The sequence below is a fragment of the Haliotis rubra genome, unplaced genomic scaffold (genome assembly GCF_003918875.1).
Source record: "Haliotis rubra isolate DU_JTF1 unplaced genomic scaffold, ASM391887v1 Scf690, whole genome shotgun sequence".
NCBI classification, from domain to species: Eukaryota; Metazoa; Mollusca; class Gastropoda; order Lepetellida; family Haliotidae; genus Haliotis; species Haliotis rubra.
The window spans coordinates 175,042-198,444 of record NW_025767402.1 but is presented as its reverse complement, the minus strand read 5'-3'; the positions used below and the strand labels follow the sequence as shown (position 1 = coordinate 198,444).

The 23,403-nt window shown below is 41.3% G+C and overlaps 1 protein-coding gene across 1 annotated transcript; it reads right to left on the bottom strand.

Moving 5' to 3' along the window:
• Nucleotides 1-5,450: 5,450 nt before the first annotated feature.
• On the bottom strand, nucleotides 5,451-20,123 carry LOC124258390. Its single transcript, XM_046692487.1, has 5 exons — nucleotides 19,903-20,123; nucleotides 15,513-15,642; nucleotides 14,336-14,392; nucleotides 6,947-7,159; nucleotides 5,451-6,132 (listed from the first exon to the last, which is right to left on the bottom strand). The coding sequence occupies exons 2-5, from the start codon at nucleotides 15,556-15,558 to the stop codon at nucleotides 5,747-5,749; spliced, it is 702 nt and encodes a 233-aa protein (XP_046548443.1). The 5' UTR covers nucleotides 15,559-15,642; nucleotides 19,903-20,123; the 3' UTR covers nucleotides 5,451-5,746.
• Between the last annotated feature and the right edge of the window lie 3,280 nt (nucleotides 20,124-23,403).

The following is a 23,403-nucleotide window of genomic DNA, read 5'->3' as shown; positions in this document are numbered from 1 at the left end:
TGGGTGAGTGATTCCATTTTGCCTTAGCCAGACTGGAGAGCGAGGGGTATATGTGGCTGTTCCTTATTTGTTGTTGATCATAAAAACTTTATGATCATTATGTACATCCGGTTATGATGAAATTCACGAAGGGTCTTCATGGTGCTATCATATTATTACCCGGTCTTTGGTGCAGTGGTTACTCAAAGTTCATTCTCAGACTGAAGGAGAGCATGCACAGGATGGCGGCGTCTAAAGAGCACAGACAGAAAACCAGCCTCCTGGCACCTCGCACCCAACAGCGTGGTCTAAAGAGGCATATTGTACAAATCTATTGCCCAAGGATACACTACATATGAGTATCGGGGCCCTTATTCTAGCCCTAAGCTCTAAGTATTCTTAACTTTGATCGTAGCCAATGTGTTAAGAATGGGTTTAAGAAGCTCGTAGGGCTACGGACGTTTCGAGAATAGCTAGCCAGTATCGGGCGGAACGGAAGGTCCAGGAACTGGTGACATGGGACAGTGATTGGACTCTGGTTATTGTGCTTTGAACACAGATTTCAAATGGAATTGGGCAAATGTGACCACTCGTTTGGGGTTCGGGATTTGCGGTGCTGAGTTGCGTCCCTTGGGCGGGTCAGGTCTCATGATCGCGGGTTCGAATCCAAGGTTCATTCTGATTATGTTTGTAGATTTGTCACCGGTAGCGGTTCCCAGAGGTAACCATCTTGTGTGTTCAAACCAGAACAGGTTTAGGATTAGGGTTTTCGATTTCCATTATGGTGAAAAGCATCTCTGCTAAAAGCAGAGTCCAATGTACAATACCGGTTTTTACCGGCTGTGTTGTGTGTATGTGTCCATGGATGAATGCAATGTATACGTCAAAAGTGCTTTCCTTGTCCCATACGGCATTTCAGATTCTTAAAAAGTTTAACATATATTGTAAAATTGTCACTGTGCGTTAAGGTGGTGCTGAGGCTATATAGGGTTAATCGAGGATAGAATCTCAGAGATCTACCGTTGTCCGTTCTGATCTGGCCAATAAACCACGGTACCTGATCCACGATAGTCGGTTGTGAGTGAGTGAGTGAGTTTGGTTTTACGCCGCTTTTAGCAATATTTCAGCAATATCACTGCGGGGGACACCAGAAATGGGCTTCACACATTGTACCCATGTGGGGAGTCTAACCCAGGTTTTCGGCTTGACGAGCGAACGCTTTAACCACTAGGCTACCCCACCGTCCTTATTCGGTTGTGTATACGCAGTGTTTCCTGTGTTTTGTGGTTTGTGCTCTGGAGATACCAATGGATGTCTGCCAGGTCCTCTGGTTCGATTCCCGGCCGACTTTAAGCGATTTCAGACCATTCTGTTGGACAAACAAAGATGTACAAGCCACTCTGTTTTAACACGCCTCTCGATAGGAATGGTCACAATGGCCGAAATACTGCCACGTGACTTATAGTATACCACCCACTGACTGATATGAATAGATGAAGTCTGATGATTCTGAGATGGGCTGTATCCTCCCCTTGTCACTCGTAGTCACTTGGTCACCTGAACGCCACTAGTTTGCTGATAGTCGATGGGTGTCAATCAACTTCCCTTGTAAAAGCCCTCAGTAGCATGTAGGCATTCCGCATTCCAATAGCTTGATATCTACTTAATTGGGGTTACAAATTATAAATGTTGCGACACATTTTTCCATGTGTATCTTTTAACTCACTTTGAGACTTAAACATGATGTGATTTCCTCTGTCAGATTACCCCCGGGCCAGACAGCGGACCTTCACTGCGACAAATGTTGACTGTACCGCGCATTAAATGGTTCTCCGTTTCAAAGCGTTGTTGTTGTTGTTGTTGTTGTTGCTTGATATGTTGTTGATACGGTATCGTTCAATGGGCTCAAGTTTCACGAGTACCTGTGTACCGTATAGACCTCAAAAGTCAGGTATGCTACCTGCAAGCCACAGAGAAGCATACACACGGAACACAGAATTCAGGACACGAGGTCGGGACACGAGGGGACACCTGTAAGACCAACACACAGGTAGATAGGGACACGAGGGAACACCTGTAAGACCAACACACAGGTAGATCGGGACACGAGAGAACACCTGTAAGACCAACACACAGGTAGATCTGGACACGAGAGAACACCTGTCAGACCTACGCACAGGTAGATCGGGACACGAGGGGACACCTGTAACACCTACGCACAGGTAGATCTGGACACGAGGGAACACCTGTAAGACCAACACACAGGTAGATCGGGACACATGGGGACATCTGTAAGACCAACACACAGGTAGATCGGGACAAAAGGGAACACCTGTAAGACCATCACACAGGTAGATCGGGGCACAAGGGGACATCTGTAAGACCATTACACACAGGTAGATCTGGACACGAGGGAACACCTGTAAGACCTACACACAGGTAGATCGGGACACGAGGGAACACCTGTAAGACCATCACACACAGGTAGATCGGGACACAAGCGAACACCTGTAAGACCATCACACAGGTAGATCTGGACACGAGGGGACACCTGTAAGACCAACACACAGGTAGATCGGGACACGAGGGGACATCTGTAAGACCATCACACAGGTAGATCGGGACACGAGGGAACACCTGTAAGACCAACACACAGGTAGATCGGGACACGAGGGAGCACCTGTAAGACCATCACACACAGGTAGATCTGGACACGAGGGAACACCTGTAAGGCCTACACACAGGTAGAACAGGACACGAGGGAACACCTGTAAGACCACCACACAGGTAGATCGGGACACAAGGGGACACCTGTACGACCAACACACAGGTAGATCGGGGCACAACGGGACATCTGTAAGACCATCACACAGGTAGATCGGGGCACAAGGGAGCACCTGTAAGGCCTACACACAGGTAGAACAGGACACGAGGGAACACCTGTAAGACCATCACACAGGTAGATCGGGACACGAAGGAACACCTGTAAGACCATCACACAGGTAGATCGGGACACAAGGGGACACCTGTACGACCAACACACAGGTAGATCGGGGCACAACGGGACATCTGTAAGACCATCACACAGGTAGATCGGGGCACAAGGGGACACCTGTAAAACCATCACTCAGGTAGATCGGGGCACAAGGGGACATCTGTAAGACCATCACACACAGGTAGATCTGGACACGAGGGAACACCTGTAAGACCTACACACAGGTAGATCGGGACACCACGAGGGAACACCTGTAAGACCATCACACATAGGTAGATCGGGACACGAGGGAACACCTGTAAGACCATCACACACAGGTAGATCTGGACACGAGGGAACACCTGTAAGGCCTACACACAGGTAGAACTGGACACGAGGGAACATCTGTAAGACCATCACACACAGGTAGATCTGGACACGAAGGAACACCTGTAAGGCCTACACACAGGTAGAACGGGACACGAGGGAACATCTGTAAGACCACCACACAGGTAGATCGGGACACGAGGGAACACCTGTAAGACCAACACACAGGTAGATCGGGACACGAGGGGACACCTGTAAGACCATCACACACAGGTAGATCGGGACACGAGGGAACACCTGTAAGGCCTACACACAGGTAGAACAGGACACGAGGGAACATCTGTAAGACCACCACACAGGTAGATCGGGACACGAGGGGACATCTGTATGACCATCACACACAGGTAGATCGGGACACGAGGGAACACCTGTAAGACCATCACACAGGTAGATCGGGACACAAGGGAACACCTTTAAGACCAACACACAGGTAGATCGGGGCACAACGGGACATCTGTAAGACCATCACACAGGTAGATCGGGGCACAAGGGGACTCCTGTAAGACCATCACACAGGTAGATCGGGGCACAAGGGGACATCTGTAAGACCATCACACTCAGGTAGATCTGGACACGAGGGAACACCTGTAAGACCTACACACAGGTAGATCGGGACACGAGGGAACACCTGTAAGACCATCACACAGGTAGATCGGGACACAAGGGAACACCTGTAAGACCATCACACAGGTAGATCTGGACACGAGGGGACATCTCTAAGACCATCACACAGGTAGATCGGGACAAGAGGGAACACCTGTAAGACCAACACACAGGTAGATCGGGACACGAGGGAACACCTGTAACACCACCACACAGGTAGATCGGGACACGAGGGAACACTTGTAAGACCACCACACAGGTAGATCGGGACACGAGGGAACACCTGTAAGTCCATCACACACAGGTAGATCGGGGCACAGGAGGACATCTGAAAGACCAACACGCGTAGTTCAGGTCTGGGAAAGGGTACATCAGGATCAACTCTTCTAACACCCTTGTCCATCCATCCATTACACCAAGTATTTCAGGCATCATCTGCATGTGGTTTAACACAGCTTTAGTTTCCTAGTGTACATCACCGCGCCCAACTCCAGGTAGGCCCTACACAGCTTTAGTTTTCTAGTGTACATCACCGCGCCCAACTCCAGGTAGGCCCTACACGTTGAATACCATGATGCAAATGACCATAGTTACTGATGGTGAAAGTCGAGGATTATTGGATTCGAACCTACAAGCCTTATACAAATGAGATGGACTGTGTTAGTCGAGCTGGTCTCCCGGTGTCCACGCACTGCCGTAATCCATGCCGTGTGATCAGGATCTCACTGTGTAGAAGGATTCCTCGTGGTAATAATAATTCATGAATTTCTACAGCGCATCATTCACAGTCCTATGCTCTGTGCGCTTAGCAAGGGAAAGCCCGGGAGGAGAGAACATCTTTAATTGTGACTTGAAGGATTCAAGTGAAGAGGCAGATTTAAGGTTTTCGGATAGACAGTTCCATTTTCCTGCAGATGCATATTTGAATGTTCTCTTGCCAAAAGTTGAGGTCTGAATTTTTGGAATGAGTAAGATAATTCATGGCAGACATGACGTCATCAATTGCACAATACTTGCCAGACATTGCTTTCTTCTAGCTTTTGAAGAGGTGGAAATCTAAAACGTATCATCCTTGTTAATAGAGAGGATTATTGAAATCAAAGTCCCAGTCATGACTTATTTGAGAGGCATTTCTTCATGCATTGTAGCCATGGCGACAGTAGAGACACCTGCAGCATTGGTGGAACAACACGCCTTGAGCGGATTTACCGCCATGCCAAGCCATATATATATTCTACAGGAATTACTATAGCAGTACTGCATCGTCTTTGATATTAATGACTTTCTGGGGAAGAACTTCTCCATCAGAATTGTTTTTTGAATTTCAGGAAACCAAAGGCATCACCTTGCCAATTAATGAATCAGAATCTGTGTTATTTGTCTGAGGAGACGATAAATGAGAATACCTCGCCATACTGATGCCTGCAAGTATACGATTCTGGTCCAGATGCAGTCTGTGTGCAAGGAGGGAACTTCTGAAGAAAGTACTATTTTCAACTCAACTAACTTCGTATAGAATCGTTTATTATTTATAAACGTTTTTTTTAAAAAAGGATAAATACAGAATATGTCTAATGGCGTTAAAAAGGCGGTACAAACTATGTAATCGTACCAATCTAAAATGAACTAAAATGTTGCGTTAATACTTTTATGAAACGTTGTGCTCAGGGATCCTGATGCGTGCAAGAGAGACAACTCTGCCGACACTTCCGATGTATGCCCCGAAGGCCAGTGTACTATCTACATGAGGTCAATAAATATAATATGTCATGGCATAAATATAACACATATAAATGTTCAAGGTCAAACAATTGTAGCTTTTTGTTTCGAGAGGTTATCTTTTTGGCGAAGTCGAAATATTATTGCGGCTATTACAAAACACAACAGTGGCACCGTCATAAATACCAACTCAAATATTGATGTGCCATAGGCACACAAAATGATTACGTCATCACAAGATACACACGAAGTGTTTTTCTCATTTTGCGAGTGTATTCTTTTTTCATCCGTGATCGATGTATATGAAAAACCAGTTTCGTTTGTCAGTGGCTGGGTAACGGCAATGCCCAAAGTTTCGGATGTCGACGATTGGCCGGATAATAAAGGAGATGACGTCATAGTTGCAATGACGTCACATCTTCCTTGACGAAATGTGCCTGTACGGTAGGTATAAATGATGTATGGCCCACCTGAAAATATAAATACAATTACTTGTGTTGCTCCATCACCGCGGTCAAGGTAATTAAGATCAAAGCCATTTCATTATAATCAGGGAACATATTGTGTGTGAATGAGAGATGGCGTGAGTAATAAGAAGACAGATTCGACCAATGGAGAATGAAGCGTTTTATTTAATACACAAACTGGCTTCAAGTTTTCGCTCTTTATTGCCATGTCTACCTGATGATGAAAGGAGAGGGTTGTCTTGGTGAGACAATGAGTCAAGTCTAGGATTAAGGTATTCTCTAGGTCACCTGTAAGTCATAGTCTGGAAGAAGCCTCAAGTGCAGGTAAACTTGGTGCATGTCAATATTAAGGATGAAATTTGATATATAGTCACTCTTCGATGAGGCATTTCAAGTGGTACGTTCAGTCGTCAGAGGACACTGGAATATTCAGACCTGTGGTAGATCTGCCTGTTCGGTTACTGTGGACATGCTACCTGTATGCTACCAAACTCTCCGTGTTATACCAATGTTTCAAGCTGGAACCAAACTCTGCGTGTTATACCAATGTTTCAAATAGGAATAATCATATGTTTTCTGACACGAATGGAGGACAAGTGGTTGCGAACGCATATTGCAAGAACGCATTAGTAAGATCTAGTCATCTCATCAAGTGTTTTCCCAAAATAACAAGTATATTCTTGTTTTCGATCCCTTCTGCTGGTCTAGTTGGAGCAGCCCTCCATTGTGGGCCCGCCCTGCCTTAATGCGTTACCCCATCACATAACTGACCTATTGGCGTTAATCTCAGTGACCTTGACCCTGCACATATACTTACCCACAAGCTGGACAACGGGGATGGTGAACATCACGAACACCCACAGCAACAGGCAGACGTTGTGTGTTGTTTTATTCCCTTTCATGTGCTTGCGAAACAAACATGTCCACAGGAAGACGCTGTGTCCCACCCCGGCCACGCCCAGTAGCCCCGAGACACACAGATACACGGGGATGAGGGGTGCCGCGGGACATTGGTGCAAATACTCCATCCCTGGAGTGGAGAAAGGTTAATAGCATTACGTGAATTAAATCATCAATTGAATATGTATAAACGTGGATTACGCAAGAATATATACTTCATTTCAAAAGTTTGGATTCACTTAAAACACTCACTATATGTTATGGATCTATATGTGGTTACATCAAAGATTGATTTCTCCACTAACTTGGGGGGACCAACTGCAAACTTTATGCAGATGAACTGCACGAGGATCATGCATCAAATTGCTGAATAGCATGTGCAAATATCGTGCATGTGAACAGCTGCGTTTTGGTGTAAGTATTGTTAAGAATTCGCCAATTTTCACTGATTTTTATCATTTATTGAACTCATGACAATACTCTTTTCAACGTTACGAATTTGTTTTACAATACATCAGTTCATGTGTAAACAGTATCTTTAAACAGTATGGAATATTTTGCAAAATTTAGTTTAGAACAGTTGACTGTAGTAAGTGGCTACATTTACACTAGCGAGTCTAAACTTTTGATGGGACTGAGTTTGGCTTTACGCCGCTTTTAGCAATATTCCAGCAACATCACGGCGGGGGACACCAGAAATGGGCTTCACATATTGTACCCATGTGGGGATTCGAACCCAGGTCTTCGGCGTGACGAGCCAACCTTTTAACCACTAGGCTAAACCCACCGCCCCACTTTTGATGGGAAGTATAATAGGGGAATATGTATTATTTTGAATATAATAAAAAATGGAAACAAAGGAGAGTGAGCAAATGTTGTTTAACGCCCAAGTCAGCTATACTCGGCCATGTATCTCGGCCCAACAAGCTATACTCGGCCATGTATCTCGGCCCAACAAGCTATACTCGGCCATGTATCTCGGCCCAACAAGCTATACTCGGCCATGTATCTCGGCCCAACAAGCTATACTCGGCCATGTATCTCGGCTCAACAAGCTATACTCGGCCATGTATCTCGGCCAACAAGCTATACTCGGCCATGTATCTCGGCTCAACAAGCTATACTCGGCCATGTATCACGGCCCAACAAGCTATACTCGGCCATGTATCTCGGCCCAACAAGCTATACTCGGCCATGTATCTCGGCCCAACAAGCTATACTCGGCCATGTATCTCGGCCCAACAAGCTATACTCGGCCATGTATCTCGGCCCAACAAGCTATACTCGGCCATGTATCTCGGCTCAACAAGCTATACTCGGCCATGTATCTCGGCCCAACAAGCTATACTCGGCCATGTATCTCGGCCCAACAAACAGTATTCCACTATACATGTATGTCGGCCCAATCAGCAATATTCAGCTATACATCGACCCAACAAGCAGTATTCCACTATACATGTATGTCAGAACAATCAGCAATATTCCACTATACATGTATGTCGGCCCAATCAGCAATAATTAGCTATACATGTATATCAGAACAATCAGCAATATTCAGCTATACATGAATGTCGACCCAATCAGCAATATTCCACTATACATGTATGTAAGAACAATCCGCAATATTCAGCTATACATCGACCCAATCAGCAATATTCCACTATACATGTATGTCAGAACAATCAGCAATATTCAGCTATACATGTATGTCGGCCCAATCAGCAATATTCAGCTATACATCGACCCAACAAGCAGTATTCCACTATACATGTATGTCAGAACAATCAGCAATATTCAGCTATACATGTATGTCGGCTCAATCAGCAATATTCAGCTATACATCGACCCAACAAGCAGTATTCAACTATACTTGTATGTCGGCCCAATTTGCAATATTCCACTAAACATGTATGTCGGCCCAATCAGCAATATTCAGCTATACATCGACCCAACAAGCAGTATTCAACTATACTTGTATGTCGGCCCAATTTGCAATATTCCACTAAACATGTATGTCGGCCCAATCAGCAATATTCCACTATACTTGTATGTCGGCCCAATCAGCAATATTCCACTATACTTGTATGTCGGCCCAATCAGCAATATTCAGCTATAAATGCATCTCGGCCACAAAGCAATATTCAGTATGTATGTATGTTGGAGGTCTGTAAATAATCGTGCAATGACTCCAAAGCCATCATGAGCGTCGATACAGCTTCACGTGGATATGGTGCCATGCACGAACCGTTAGCGAACTTGACCATCCAGTCACACGTCCTCCACAGAGTGGCTCCAACACCACGGGCTGGTCTGAGACCACAGAATAAACAAATAGCAGTCAGATTTATAAAGGTCACCAGCAGCATATTGTATAAACATTGTTACAGTTTCAGATTACTGTTATGTAGTCGCTTTCTATGGGTGACTAATGAGGGGGAAACAACTATTGCGACAGGGATAGTCTATTGCGACAGGGATAGTCTATTGCGACAGGAATAGTCTATTGCGACATACTACTGCGACAGGGATAGTCTATTACGACATACTATTGCGACAGGGATAGTCTATTGCGACAGGGATAGGTTATTGCGACATACTATTGCAACAGGGATAGTCGATTGCGACATACTATTGCGACAGGGATAGTCTATTGCGACATACTATTGCGACAGGTATAGTCCATTGTGACATACTATTGCGACAGGGATAGTCTATTGCGACATACTATTGCGACAGGGATAGTCTATTGTGACATACTATTGCGACAGGGATAGTCTATTGCGACATACTATTGCGACAGGGATAGTCGATTGCGACATACTATTGCGACAGGGATAGTCTATTGCGACATACTATTGCGACAGGGATAGTCCATTGTGACATACTATTGCGACAGGTATAGTCTATTGCGACATACTATTGCGACAGGGATAGTCCATTGTGACATACTATTGCGACAGGTATAGTCTATTGCGACATACTATTGCGACAGGGATAGTCTATTGCGACATACTATTGCAACAGGGATAGTCTATTGCGACATACTATTGCGACAGGGATAGTCTATTGCGACATACTATTGCGACAGGAATAGTCTATTGCGACATACTACTGCGACAGGGATAGTCTATTGCGACATACTATTGCGACAGGGATAGTCTATTGCGACAGGGATAGGTTATTGCGACATACTATTGCAACAGGGATAGTCGATTGCGACATACTATTGCGACAGGGATAGTCTATTGCGACATACTATTGGACCAGGGATAGTCTATTGTGACATACTATTGCGACAGGGATAGTCTATTGCGACAGGGATAGTCTATTGCGACAGGGATAGGTTATTGCGACATACTATTGCAACAGGGATAGTCGATTGCGACATACTATTGCGACAGGGATAGTCGATTGCGACATACTATTATTAGACAGGGATAGTCTATTAGACATACTATTGCGACAGGGATAGTCCATTGCGACATACTATTGCGACAGGGATAGTCTATTGCGACAGGGATAGGTTATTGCGACATACTATTGCAACAGGGATAGTCGATTGCGACATACTATTGCGACAGGGATAGTCTATTGCGACATACTATTGCGACAGGGATAGTCTATAGCGACATACTATTGCGACAGGGATAGTCTATTGCGACATACTATTGCAACAGGGATAGTCTATTGCGACATACTATTGCAACAGGGATAGTCTATTGCGACATACTATTGCAACAGGGATAGTCTATTGCGACATACTATTGCGACAGGGATAGTCTATTGCGACATACTATTGCGACAGGAATAGTCTATTGCGACATACTATTGCGACAGGGATAGTCTATTGCAACATACTATTGCGACAGGGATAGTCTATTGCGACAGGGATAGTCTATTACGACATACTATTGCAACAGGGATAGTCTATTGCGACATACTATTGCGACAGGGATAGTCTATTGCGACATACTATTGCGACAGGGATAGTCTATTGCGACATACTATTGCAACAGGGATAGTCTATTGTGACATACTATTGCGACAGGGATAGTCTATTGCGACAGGGATAGTCTATTGCGACAGGGATAGGTTATTGCGACATACTATTGCAACAGGGATATAAGTGGATTAGACATACTATTGCGACAGGGATAGTCGATTGCGACATACTATTGCGACAGGGATAGTCTATTGCGACATACTATTGCGACAGGGATAGTCTATTGCGACATACTATTGCGACAGGGATAGTCTATTGCGACATACTATTGCGACAGGGATAGTCTATTGCGACATACTATTGCGACAGGGATAGTCCATTGTGACATACTATTGCGACAGGTATAGTCTATTGCGACATACTATTGCGACAGGGATAGTCTATTGCGACATACTATTGCAAAAGGGATAGTCTATTGCGACATACTATTGCGACAGGGATAGTCTATTGCGACAGGAATAGTCTATTGCGACATACTACTGCGACAGGGATAGTCTATTGCGACATACTATTGCGACAGGGATAGTCTATTGCGACAGGGATAGGTTATTGCGACATACTATTGCAACAGGGATAGTCGATTGCGACATACTATTGCGACAGGGATAGTCTATTGCGACATACTATTGCGACAGGTATAGTCCATTGTGACATACTATTGCGACAGGGATAGTCTATTGCGACATACTATTGCGACAGGGATAGTCTATTGCGACAGGGATAGGTTATTGCGACATACTATTGCAACAGGGATAGTCGATTGCGACATACTATTGCGACAGGGATAGTCGATTGCGACATACTATTGCGACAGGGATAGTCTATTGCGACATACTATTGCGACAGGGATAGTCTATTGCGACATACTATTGCGACAGGGATAGTCTATTGCGACATACTATTGCGACAGGGATAGTCTATTGCGACATACTATTGCAACACTATCGTAATAGTTTTGCGCTCCTTGAATTGTCTCATTTGAAGTCATTTCCCAAATGAATGTATAGTTTATATGAAATACAAACAAGTTAAAGTAGTTTCAGTCTCTTTCAATATCTGACAAGAAGTTTGAAACCACATCAAGTAAACAGTTAACAGGTAACAGGGTCGGAAAACTTTAAAACAAAGTGAACGAATCTGTGCCTTGTTTCTCAAACCTATCGTAAACCTGAGATCTCGTAACTTTCCTCGTAGCATTCGTACCTCCTATACTGTAACATTGACTTACGATAGTCGTAACGCTACGAGAGCTTTGTGAAATGGGACCTTGGTAATTCCTATATTTTGCGCTGCGCATTTATCAACGGAAGTCAATTACTAAACTATCGATAGTCCTACATGCTATCGATACAACGATAGTTTTTCGTTTCGACCATCGATTATTTGCTATCGGAGACACAACAATTGCAATCCATCTGAACTGAACTGAACCTTATTTCTCTCAAGGCTACATACATAGCACTATGAGGGTTTACAGAGGTCATGCAAAGTAAGTATTCGCGACATAAAGCTTATTAAAATAGCATAATATAGAGCGACAAAAAGTTGACAGTTTAATCAAATCCGAGACATATTTACATTGAAATAAACTTATCATTTTAAATACAGATGGTCTCTTGATGTACAGTGTTGGAAGTAGTTTCTTTCTCAGATCGTTGAAATAATTACAATTAAACAAGTAGTGGTATTCATCTCCAATATCATTTGAAACACATAGGGCACATTTCCTATAAAAATATCAATTTTGTACCATCTACCAGTCTCAATCGGTAATCGATGATATGATAATCTAGCAATTTTATGTTTATCAGGTAAATGTTGTAGATAGAATTCAATATCAGTATTAAGTTTAAAAGATTTATAGAATCTACCCTTAGATGATACTTCTAAATCGGAGTGCCACTTCTGTATAAACAAATCAATGACACTATTCTGTACCTTATGCTTTATCCATTCTACACTATCACAAAACTGTTGAATCCAAATGTCATTATTTCCAGTTTGAACTAGGATATCATGTATGCATGAGATCCACTTATTATCTGGTGATCTATAAGAGGCATTAACTAGGATATGATACAATATATTAGATAACTTTGAGGATTTGCCTGAAGTCAATTTGGTCCAAAAGCATACCATTTTTGTGTGAGTATCAATAGAAATTGGTTTCCTTCCAGTCTCAGCATACAACCTATAATGAGGAGTACTTTTCTTTACACGAAGTAATTTTATATCGATAAATCGATGCATCGTTACAGCCCTATCACTTTCACTTAACATGTTACCATGTACAACATCTTACATCGACGAAGGAAAGTGGAGACACATCCCATTTGGAAAACAAACACTGTAGAAGATACGATAACCTTTCAATGACCTCCAATCACACCCACACGTCTTTCATCGGGAATTCTGGATTCGTGGTAGTTCCATACTTTGGTAAGAAACGACGAGGAAGATCGAACGGTCCGACCTACTGATTACCTGTTAGACCTATCTAATTATTTGAATGTTTATGGATAGTTTTCGAAACTATAGAAAACACAACGATATCTGAAGTGGTCCACCAAACAGTATTGTTAAGTCAGAAAATATAAAAAAAATAAATAATTATATTAGAACAGATAATGTTATGAATAGGGGTGGGTATTGCAGAGAATTTTCATATTGCGATATATTGCGATTCGAAAGCATATATTGCGATACGTATTGCAATATATTGCAAGAATATTTGTTTCATAAAAAATTACTTATAATCGAGTTAATGCTTGATTTATAAAGCAAAAACACAACAAAAGCACTATGCTTGATTAAGCTTTAATAAAAACTATTAATCATGTTAAAATGAAGGAAACAAGGAAAAGAACAATTTAACATCAACACAGTGGTTACTAGTTTGAACTAGTTTCTCCACTCTCGAAAAAGCCCTGAGATTTTAGACAGCAACTTGACCTGGTCAGCTCATATCAGGGATCACTGGTCAATAATGAGTAAATATATATATATAACATTCAGATCCAAAACATTGCGAAACACTTGAACTAAAATTAAGAACACAACTTCAAAACGAACTTAACTTGATTTCCGGTGCGAAAAACGGAAATATCCGAAGATTTCCGAGAGTTACGAAGTTTTCCGAATGCATGTCGAAAAACCGGTTTTCGATCCGGGTATCGCAATACGTATCGATTTCATGTCTGAACCGGTAAATACCGGTAAACCGGTTATATTGCGCAGCCCTAGTTATGAATAGTGAATGATTAAGTTAAACATACATTTACATAACTACAATATGTGACATACCTATAACAAACTTCGGGACTCCGACAATGAACAGACAGCCAATGAGGATGACGATTCCTGTTTAATGAAAGTTCAGATTTAGACAATAGGTATACACTGCAACATTCAGCTTCTCACGGCAGACGGGGGCGACAGGTGAGAATAGAGTGTGATATAAGGGTTAGGTTCAGATGAGACAATGATAGATAAATCAGGTGAGTCAGTCACAAATAAATCAGGTGAGTCAGTCATGTAAATCAGGTAAACAATCATAGGTAAATCAGGTGAGTCAGTCAGAGGTAAATCTAGTGAGTCAGTCAAAGGTAAATCTGGTGAGTCACTCACAAATAAATCAGGTGAGTCAGTCATGTAAATCAGGTAAACAATCATAGGTAAATCAGGTGAGTCAGTCAGAGGTAAATCTAGGGAGTCAGTCAAAGGTAAATCTGGTGAGTCACTCACAAATAAATCAGGTGAGTCAGTCATGTAAATCAGGTAAACAATCATAGGTAAATCAGGTGAGTCAGTCATAGGTAAATCTAGTGAGTCAGTCAAAGGCAAATCTGGTGAGTCAGTCACAAATAAATCAGGTGAATCAGTCATGTAAATCAGGTGAGTCAGTCATATGTAAATTAGGCTGACTGACTGAGTTTAGTTTTACGCCGCTTTTAGCAATATTCCAGCAATATCACGGCGGGGGACACCAGAAATGGGCTTAACACATTGTGCCCATGTAGGGTATCGAACCCGTGTAAATTAGGTGAACAATCATAGGTAAATCTGGTGAGACAATCAGAGGTAAATCTGGTGAGTCAGTCACAAATAAATCAGGTGAATCAGTCATGTAAATCAGGTAAACAATCATAGGTAAATCAGGTGAGTCAGTCATAGGTAAATAGTCATAGGTAAATCAGGTAAACAGTCATAGGTAAATCAGGTGAGTCAGTCATAGGTAAATCAGGTGAGTCAGTCATAGGTAAATCAGGTGAGCCAGTATTGAAAGACGTAATATTCGAGGACAGCATCATTTCAAACTTCTACTTGTGGCGACGAAGCCACTCACTCACTCAGCAATCATTACCAGATTACCTGCATCAGAGGTTTCGGGGTCACAGACAAGCAGTTTGCAGATTCTTGAAACGGACATACTGAAATGGTTATTTGGCTGGGGGAGCTAGAACCCCATCACTTATCTCACCCAGAAGCGCTGTAAAGAAACAACATTCTCCTGACGTCCTCTTCATTGGGATGTTTCTGCTAGACACACATCACCACAGCAACACCTCTCCCTCGTCCCTTCCGTCGACTACTCGCCCTGGCGTCTGAAACTTCAATGGAAGAGTTGGTGAGTGACGTTGGTTTAACGCCGCTTTTAGCAGTATTCTAGCAATATCACGGCGGGAACACCAGAAATGGGCTTCACACATTGTACCCTTGTGGGGAATCGAACCCGGGTCTTCGGCGTGACGAGCGAACGCTATAACCACTAGGCTACCCCACCGCCCCTCAATGGGAGAATAAACACATCCACATGTTAGTATGGAATTAGTTGTAGGGAAACTGTAACATATTCAACATCCGGGTCATAATGGCTGCTGATATGCGGTAAAAACAAACGTGAGTTTTGTGCCAATGTGGTATGAAATAGATTTGAAACTGATTGATTATGTGTTTATATATGTATGTTATGCCATCTATGAATGTTAATAAATGATAACAAGGATATATTGTTATCATTTTTTATTTCTGTGAATATATTTACATACGATGAAGATAACTAGATCTACCATTTCTGATTTGCATGCAACAGTATGACGATCATGACATTTAGTAAACATTGATATTTTCACACAAATACATTGATCCGACATTTTCGTTAATCCGACATATTTCTCTGCAACCACAAGTGTCGGATTAATGAGAGTTGACTGTACGAGGGTCGGTCAAAAAGTAGTCGGCCTAACTATATTCTCGATGTCCAATGTTTGAAAAGCTTCCATTTTACTTTTAGTTTGTAGGAATCATTAGCGAAGCCGTATAAAAAAATTCACATATGTGGGTAATGTGATTAACGAGATATTAGTCATCACAACACATTTGGGTATAATATTTCTAGAAAAAATGCAGCAAAATGAAAAACGATATGTCATTTAGTACCTCTTGGATAATGGTATGCCCTCAGATAATGTCATATAAAATGTGTTAGTATAGTATTGGATGACTTCCCGTCATAATCAAGAGTCAAAGCTTTGGATTGCTTGATTCATATTTAGTCGGGGGCTGTTTCTTTTAAGGACGCCCCCGTTTTAGTCTTTCAAAAACATTGTGTCCAGATATTCAAGCTGGCCCTGTTTACAATATACTGAGAGTTGACACTTGTTTGATTCTAGCGGACGTCTACCTATCTCAAACACACAAAATGTTTCTTGCATATTTTGTTACCTGAAGTTTGTGGTGCATTTATTGCAGATTTTGCGCTTTTGGGGGGTACCAAGATAAAATGTCAAAGAAAATGGGGATCGTAGGGCTGGAACTTCGCAAAACCAATTTGCTTGAGGTTGACAGATAATATGTAGAAAAATAAAACATAAAAACAGCTGCATTTGTATCATTTACTAGGTCAGGCCGACTACTTTTTGACTGTCCCTCGTATCAAAGATGGCCTGTTCGTTGCCTACAGAAGGCTCACGGCAATAACTTTGAATAATTAAATTTTCGTAGTGTTCATAGTAATTCCTGCATTCTGATTGGCTGAAGTTGTCACGTGTTATAACATTCAAAGTTCCAATGAATGTAAAATATTCAGCTATTCCCATCACTTTCACCACGACGGATTGTCGGAGAATGACAGTCACAGACGAGGGAATTCCCTAATGGGGAACAGTGTACTTGGAATACAAGCGAGACATTTCACAGGAGAATTCCGCATGTATATCCTGCTTTTCTTAAATTTTGCCAATGACATTGCTGTAGAAAGGGACAAAATTCATTAATTATCATTGATGTTATCACTATGATATCAAATACGTTTACTTATTTTAAAGACAGCAATATGCGAGTGTTAGGCAACAGAGTTATCGTTCTTGTTTGAAGTTGTTCTGATGTTCCTAATGCCAACATGAAATCCTTCGAGGACACGTGTCGCTAAAAGTACCGTCAACTCGTTGGACTGTTATATGATTCATGTTCGTATATTCCGCTATAATTCATATGCTTCACAGATGCTATTTACAACATCGTACTAAAGTTGATATACAGTATAACTGAATGCAATAAACTCTATCCTACACTGTAGGTATATTTTTAGATACAAGACGTACTAGTATCTAAAATATACACACAAAATATTCCTGAAGTATTCTTTGACGGAAGGAGGAAGAACTTTTTTGCGAGTTATTAGGGCGATGAATGTCGATATGTATGACAGAGAGACAGTATTCTCCGCTTATGTAGGAAAGAACCAATTGTCCTATATGTGACTATTTAGATAATGGTGACATTAGAGATAAACGACGTGATATAGGCTGAACTCACGTCCTAACAAAAGACAGGTTTTGCTGACATGGCTTTCGCTTCTACCTGTAATACTGCAAGTGAGATACGCAAGTACGTATAGTCGGGTGCATGCCTCACCTGTTGACAACAATGACACATGTCTGACCTGTTGACGACACTTGTATGACCTGAAGACAATGACACATGTCTGACCTGTTGACAACAGTGACACTTGTATGACCTGTTGACAATGACACATGTCTGACCTATTTACAACAATGACACATGTCTGTCCTGTTGACAACGATGACACCTGTCTGACCTGTTGACGACAATGACACATGCCTCACCTGTTGACAACAATGACACGTCTGACCTGTTGACAACAGTGACACATGTCTGATCTGTTGACAATGACACATGTCAGTGTCCTGTTTACAACAATGACACATGTCTGTCCTGTTGACAACGATGACACCTGTCTGACCTGTTGACAACGATGACACGTCTGACCTGTTGACAACAATGACACATGTCTGACCTGTTGACAACAATGACACATGTCTGACCTGACCTGTGACAACAATGACACATGTCTGACCTGTTGACAACAATGACACATGTCTGACCTGTTGACAACAATGACACATGTCTGACCTGTTGACAACAATGACACATGTCCGACCTGTTGACAACAATGACACGTCTGACCTGTTGACAACAATGACACATGTCTGACCTGTTGACAACAATGACACATGTCTGACCTGTTGACAACGACACACGTCTAACCTGTTGACAATGACACACGTCTGACCTGTTGACAACAATGACACATGTCTGACCTGTTGACAACAATGACACATGTCTGACCTGTTGACAACAATGACACATGTCTGACCTGTTGACAACAATGACACATGTCTGACTTGTTGACAATGACACATGTCTGACCTGTTAACAACAATGACATGTCAGACCTGTTGACAACAATGACACATGTCTGACCTGTTGACAACAATGACACATGTCTGACTTGTTGACAACAATGACACATGTCTGACCTGTTGACAACAATGACACATGTCTGACCTGTTGACAACAACTTCACATGCCCGACCTGTTGATAACAATGACTTGAAATCACCTGCATCACATGTCTGAATTGAAGAAACCTGGGAATAAGTTGTGTGGCCTGACTCTCTCTGCATAGTGGATGTTTTTTTCTTAGGCAATATATTAAAAATGGGATCGGGTTTGTTGAACTTGGAAATCATACAGTTGATTGACATGCCTTGAAGGCGAGCACTACAACCACTGATCACCCAAGACAGTAAACAGGACGGGGTTCTCTGCGTCCTATTTGTTTACTCTTGTTGCGTCTGTGTGTTTACTCTGCTTTATGTATTTATTCTGTTTTGTTTACTCTGCGTCCTATGTGTTTCCTCTGCGAATTATTTGTGAGGATGCAACAGCTGTAACGGACATGGACGACTCAAGCTACTTTTACGTCATCAGCTACATAATGTCACAATAGTAGCTTATTGACTCATAGTATGCCTGTATGTCAACAGACTGTACACACTCATAACTATTTATAGCTCAGGGGAATATTTGTTACGATGGAAGCGAAAAGCCCTAAACACGGTACATATATAATTCCCTGATCACAGACCACGATTTGTCAGTTAACATAGGCGGACCAAGAGGGGAGGTGCAGGAGTGACCAATGCAGAGACCATTTCAAAACTGTCTTGAAAGCGGGTGAAAATTAACTATGCGCCCACCCTTTCTCCAAAAGGTGTATCCTCCCCTGTAATATTTACTAACAACTGAGGTACAGGCAGTGGGTGCAGGACACACTTGCTAAACCCGTCTGAGGGGGGGTGGGGTCTTAACTTAACCCACCCTGGGGAAGACCAGATACACACTGTATATCCGTGTGAGATTTGAGGGAGGTGGACAGTCACCTGACCTTACCTCAACCGGCAGTCTCCCAAACCGCAGGTACATAGAAAATACTTGCCCGGACACCTGAGTTTCACCAACTCTGGATCACCACCCTTCATGTAATATAAACATTGTTGATTTACCTTGAAGCATCAATCACAGTCTTTCAACCCAGTAAATATCCACATAGTTAGAAACTGTCGTCTGGAGGTGTGTTCCGGGTCACTGGTTATGTAGACCTGGTACAGGGCACACTTGTCGCCATTACGCACTCAGCAGTAGTTGACAGGACATACTTGTCGCACACACGACTGAACTCGACAGGACGTACAGTCGGTCCGCGTCCGGAAGGATAATCCTACTCAGGCCAATGTTGTCACTGATTATAACTCCACGTTCACAAAGGGCTTCCTTTACAAGGTCTTGCCTGCTTGTGAAACACAGATACAACATGCTGACTACATATTGCGTAAACTGTGTTGAAATATAAACACTGTTTCCATTAGCTTTAGGACACGACGCTATTTAAAGTTTTAATGATATGAATGTTATAAGTCGATGAGGAACTTCTCGCCATTTGGTACACGCGTGTTTGCCGAAGTCGTGATTTCCTTCTGTTGTATTGTTATCTATTTAAGGGCAGTGTCCTGTCCATGTAACTTATCTCAGCATCCATTCACTCCCACTCAAGATCTTATCAGTGGCAGGAAAAATTATTTTAGGGCATCAATTTTTTTTATGTGTTTCACGTAGCCACCAAATTCTGATAATGGGTCGGTCAGTCGTGGTAAAATAAAAAAATAATATAGACAAAATTATCTGAATAATGATCTTGATTCTCATTTATTGTAATTCTTATTACAATTTCTCGCGTTCTTTGGGTTTGTAGCAGCGACTGATTAAAAGATAAACATTTTATATGATGCGGCGGTACGTTTTATAGGTTCGAGTCGGCGGCCGGTATTGGTAGGAAAAAAGTTGTTTTGGGTTTGTTTGTTGTTTTTTGTTTGTTTGTTGTTTTGGGGGATTTTTATTGGTTTGGGCGGGTTTTTTTTTTGTTTTTTTGTCTTGTTTTGTTTTATTTTTGGGTTTGTTTTTTTTGGGTTTGGTTTGGTCAAAGTTTTTTTTTTTTATAAAATATATAATAAATGCTGCCCATAGAATTATTCTCAAAGTTGCATTCGCAATGTACTACTGATAATACATAATATTTTCTAAAAGGTATTCGGAGAGATGTCCATCTTTGGGGCATGACCACGTGTCTGATAAAACTAAATAAAACTAACAACTTTTGGGATTGACATAAAAGATATATATTTTCAGTGGTATAATATATGGTTATTACTGATATTATATCTATACACCCGTGAAGATCAGGGTTAGAATTTATTTATTTATTTATCATGTACACAAAACCCAAGAAAAATCAAGAGTGGGGAAATATGTTTTGGGGGTGTCCAAAAAAGGTCCCAAAGCTTTGTTTGCAGCAAACTACACAAAAGCAGTCGTAAGAAGATAACACCGTTGCTATGTAAACAAACAGCTGTCAACTGCCAAGCTCCTGTCAAAGTGGACCAAATCTGGGTATGTATGAATAAAATTAAACACAGACATTACCAAATGCATATAAATACCCCTCAGATGCAATATCCACATGTTAAGCATGGACATATATTAAATAAAAAATAGAAGAAGGTGACTTTGCAACCACTAAGCAGAAACATGATGACAGTGCCAAACAATCAATGTTTATATTCTCCAAATATGATTTTAACTTACAGTAAAAAGTTACATGCAGTACAAATAATAGCCATATACTGGCAAGTTATTCTGGGCTAGTTTTTACACACATTAGGGCAAAATCAAAGACTTCAAGATCTTTTTCATGGTGTTACTATAAATAGACTGCAGCCATCTATGTTTACTTTTCATAATTAGTTGTTTATATTGAATTATAACCTCACTACAAGGTGCATAGCACTTAATGTTATGGTACATCAATTATTATTGCCTAATTAATTAACATTAGTCCCAAAAAGTAATTATTTTTCAAGGTAATAAAAAGCCTGTATTGATGCCGAGGTCAATGTCAAAAACTATTTTCTTGACAACATATTATAGATATGTGTATGTCAATACCCTTCAGATGTAAATGTACTGTTTTACTTAGAATATCACCTGCAAAAGTACTTTTGATAGTGTTATTATTAATGGAACTATATAATTCAGGAATATTTTAATTATTAGGTGATATTTCAATAACATATTTCAAGTGAAAGAGTTGTATTCTCCATTGAAACCCAGTATATCAATGCAGATAGTTTGAGATAATTTTGCAAAACTACAAAACATGTGCAACAAACCTGCATGTTAAACAACCAGTAAAGTTTTATGTTTGAAGTCTAGATGAAATATCATTTCATTTCCACTGTTCTTTAAGTGAATATACATAATTGCCTTCTATTTACTGATTATTAACACAGAAAGTTGTTTGTAATTTAACATGTCAAAATATGCTTATTGGGATTTATTTTTTACTCCATGCAGATGTTTTGGGAAAATATCAAATGTACTATTTATCACACTTAAGGAAATATATGAGATGTGAAACAGGTTTATATATATATTCTCAATAATAATTGGCCACAAAATATGTCCAAATATGCCTATTTTTAATCATAAGTTTAATTGATTTTTTATTTTTTTTACAGATATGTTTCGATCTCCAACATGACGTGTCATTTGTCACAATGGTTCAGGAGAAGTGAAACTAGGAGGCAAGGGTTTAAACACTCTACTCAAAGTATCAACTCTTTGTAATGATTCTTTACAATCAACTCTTTAATCAAATAAAATTAACTTTGTCCAATAACTTCAATAACATCCAAACAGAAATTCAGCAATCAGCAATATCGATATTTTCAGCAGAGGGAGAAAAGTCAACTTTGTGTACAGACTCTTTTAGTGTTGTCACAACCCCTAGTGTACAGTACACAGCCCTGTACACTTAAAATAACCCACGAATCTGTTGGTATATGAGCAGATGGTGGCCGCATGAATACGTGCAAACACCAAGTTGCGGGTACAGCAACGTGCAGTAAACTTGGACAACGTACTGTGACTATGTGTCCCAGTCCACCCAGCTGTAAATGGGTTTTTCGTAAGGGTGAGAAAGCCACATTAACCTTGTGCGCCTAAATGGCTGCAAGAGTTGTATGGTCCTCAGAGAGTTGAGGTTGAAAAATATGATGTGCCGTTGAGATTGACATCCTATGATCGAGGGAAAAACAAAGCGCATTGCTGAGCTAAGCTGGATATTGGCGCTATACAAATATCATATAATAATAAATAAATAAATAAATAAAAATAAGCATGTTTAAATTTCTGTCTCAAGGACATTGGTTGTGCTTGCTCACTTGTATAGATGAAGTCCACAAGACCACAAGACAACTGGCAGTTACCGTTACCGTTCTAATAAAGATTTTACTGATCCATAATGTGCACCTGTGTTTGTTTTCCTTTTTATGTCATAACAATCACTGTTGGTATCAACAACGAGACGGTAATTTTACTCAAAATGTTAAAAAAGAATGTTTCTATTATCTGCAGTGAAATCGTGTGTCCCTCAGATATTTATAACTTAT

Excerpts from the sequence above, each read along its gene's own strand:
- LOC124258390 (XM_046692487.1), bottom strand. The coding sequence starts at position 15,558 with ATGAAGAGGACGTCAGGAGAATGTTGTTTCTTTACAGCGCTTCTGG. Across the intron at positions 14,393-15,512 it reads TTTCTTTACAGCGCTTCTGG|GAATCGTCATCCTCATTGGC; the intron begins GTGAGATAAGTG and ends TTCATTAAACAG. Across the intron at positions 6,133-6,946 it reads CCCCGTTGTCCAGCTTGTGG|GTGGGCCATACATCATTTAT; the intron begins GTAAGTATATGT and ends TTATATTTTCAG.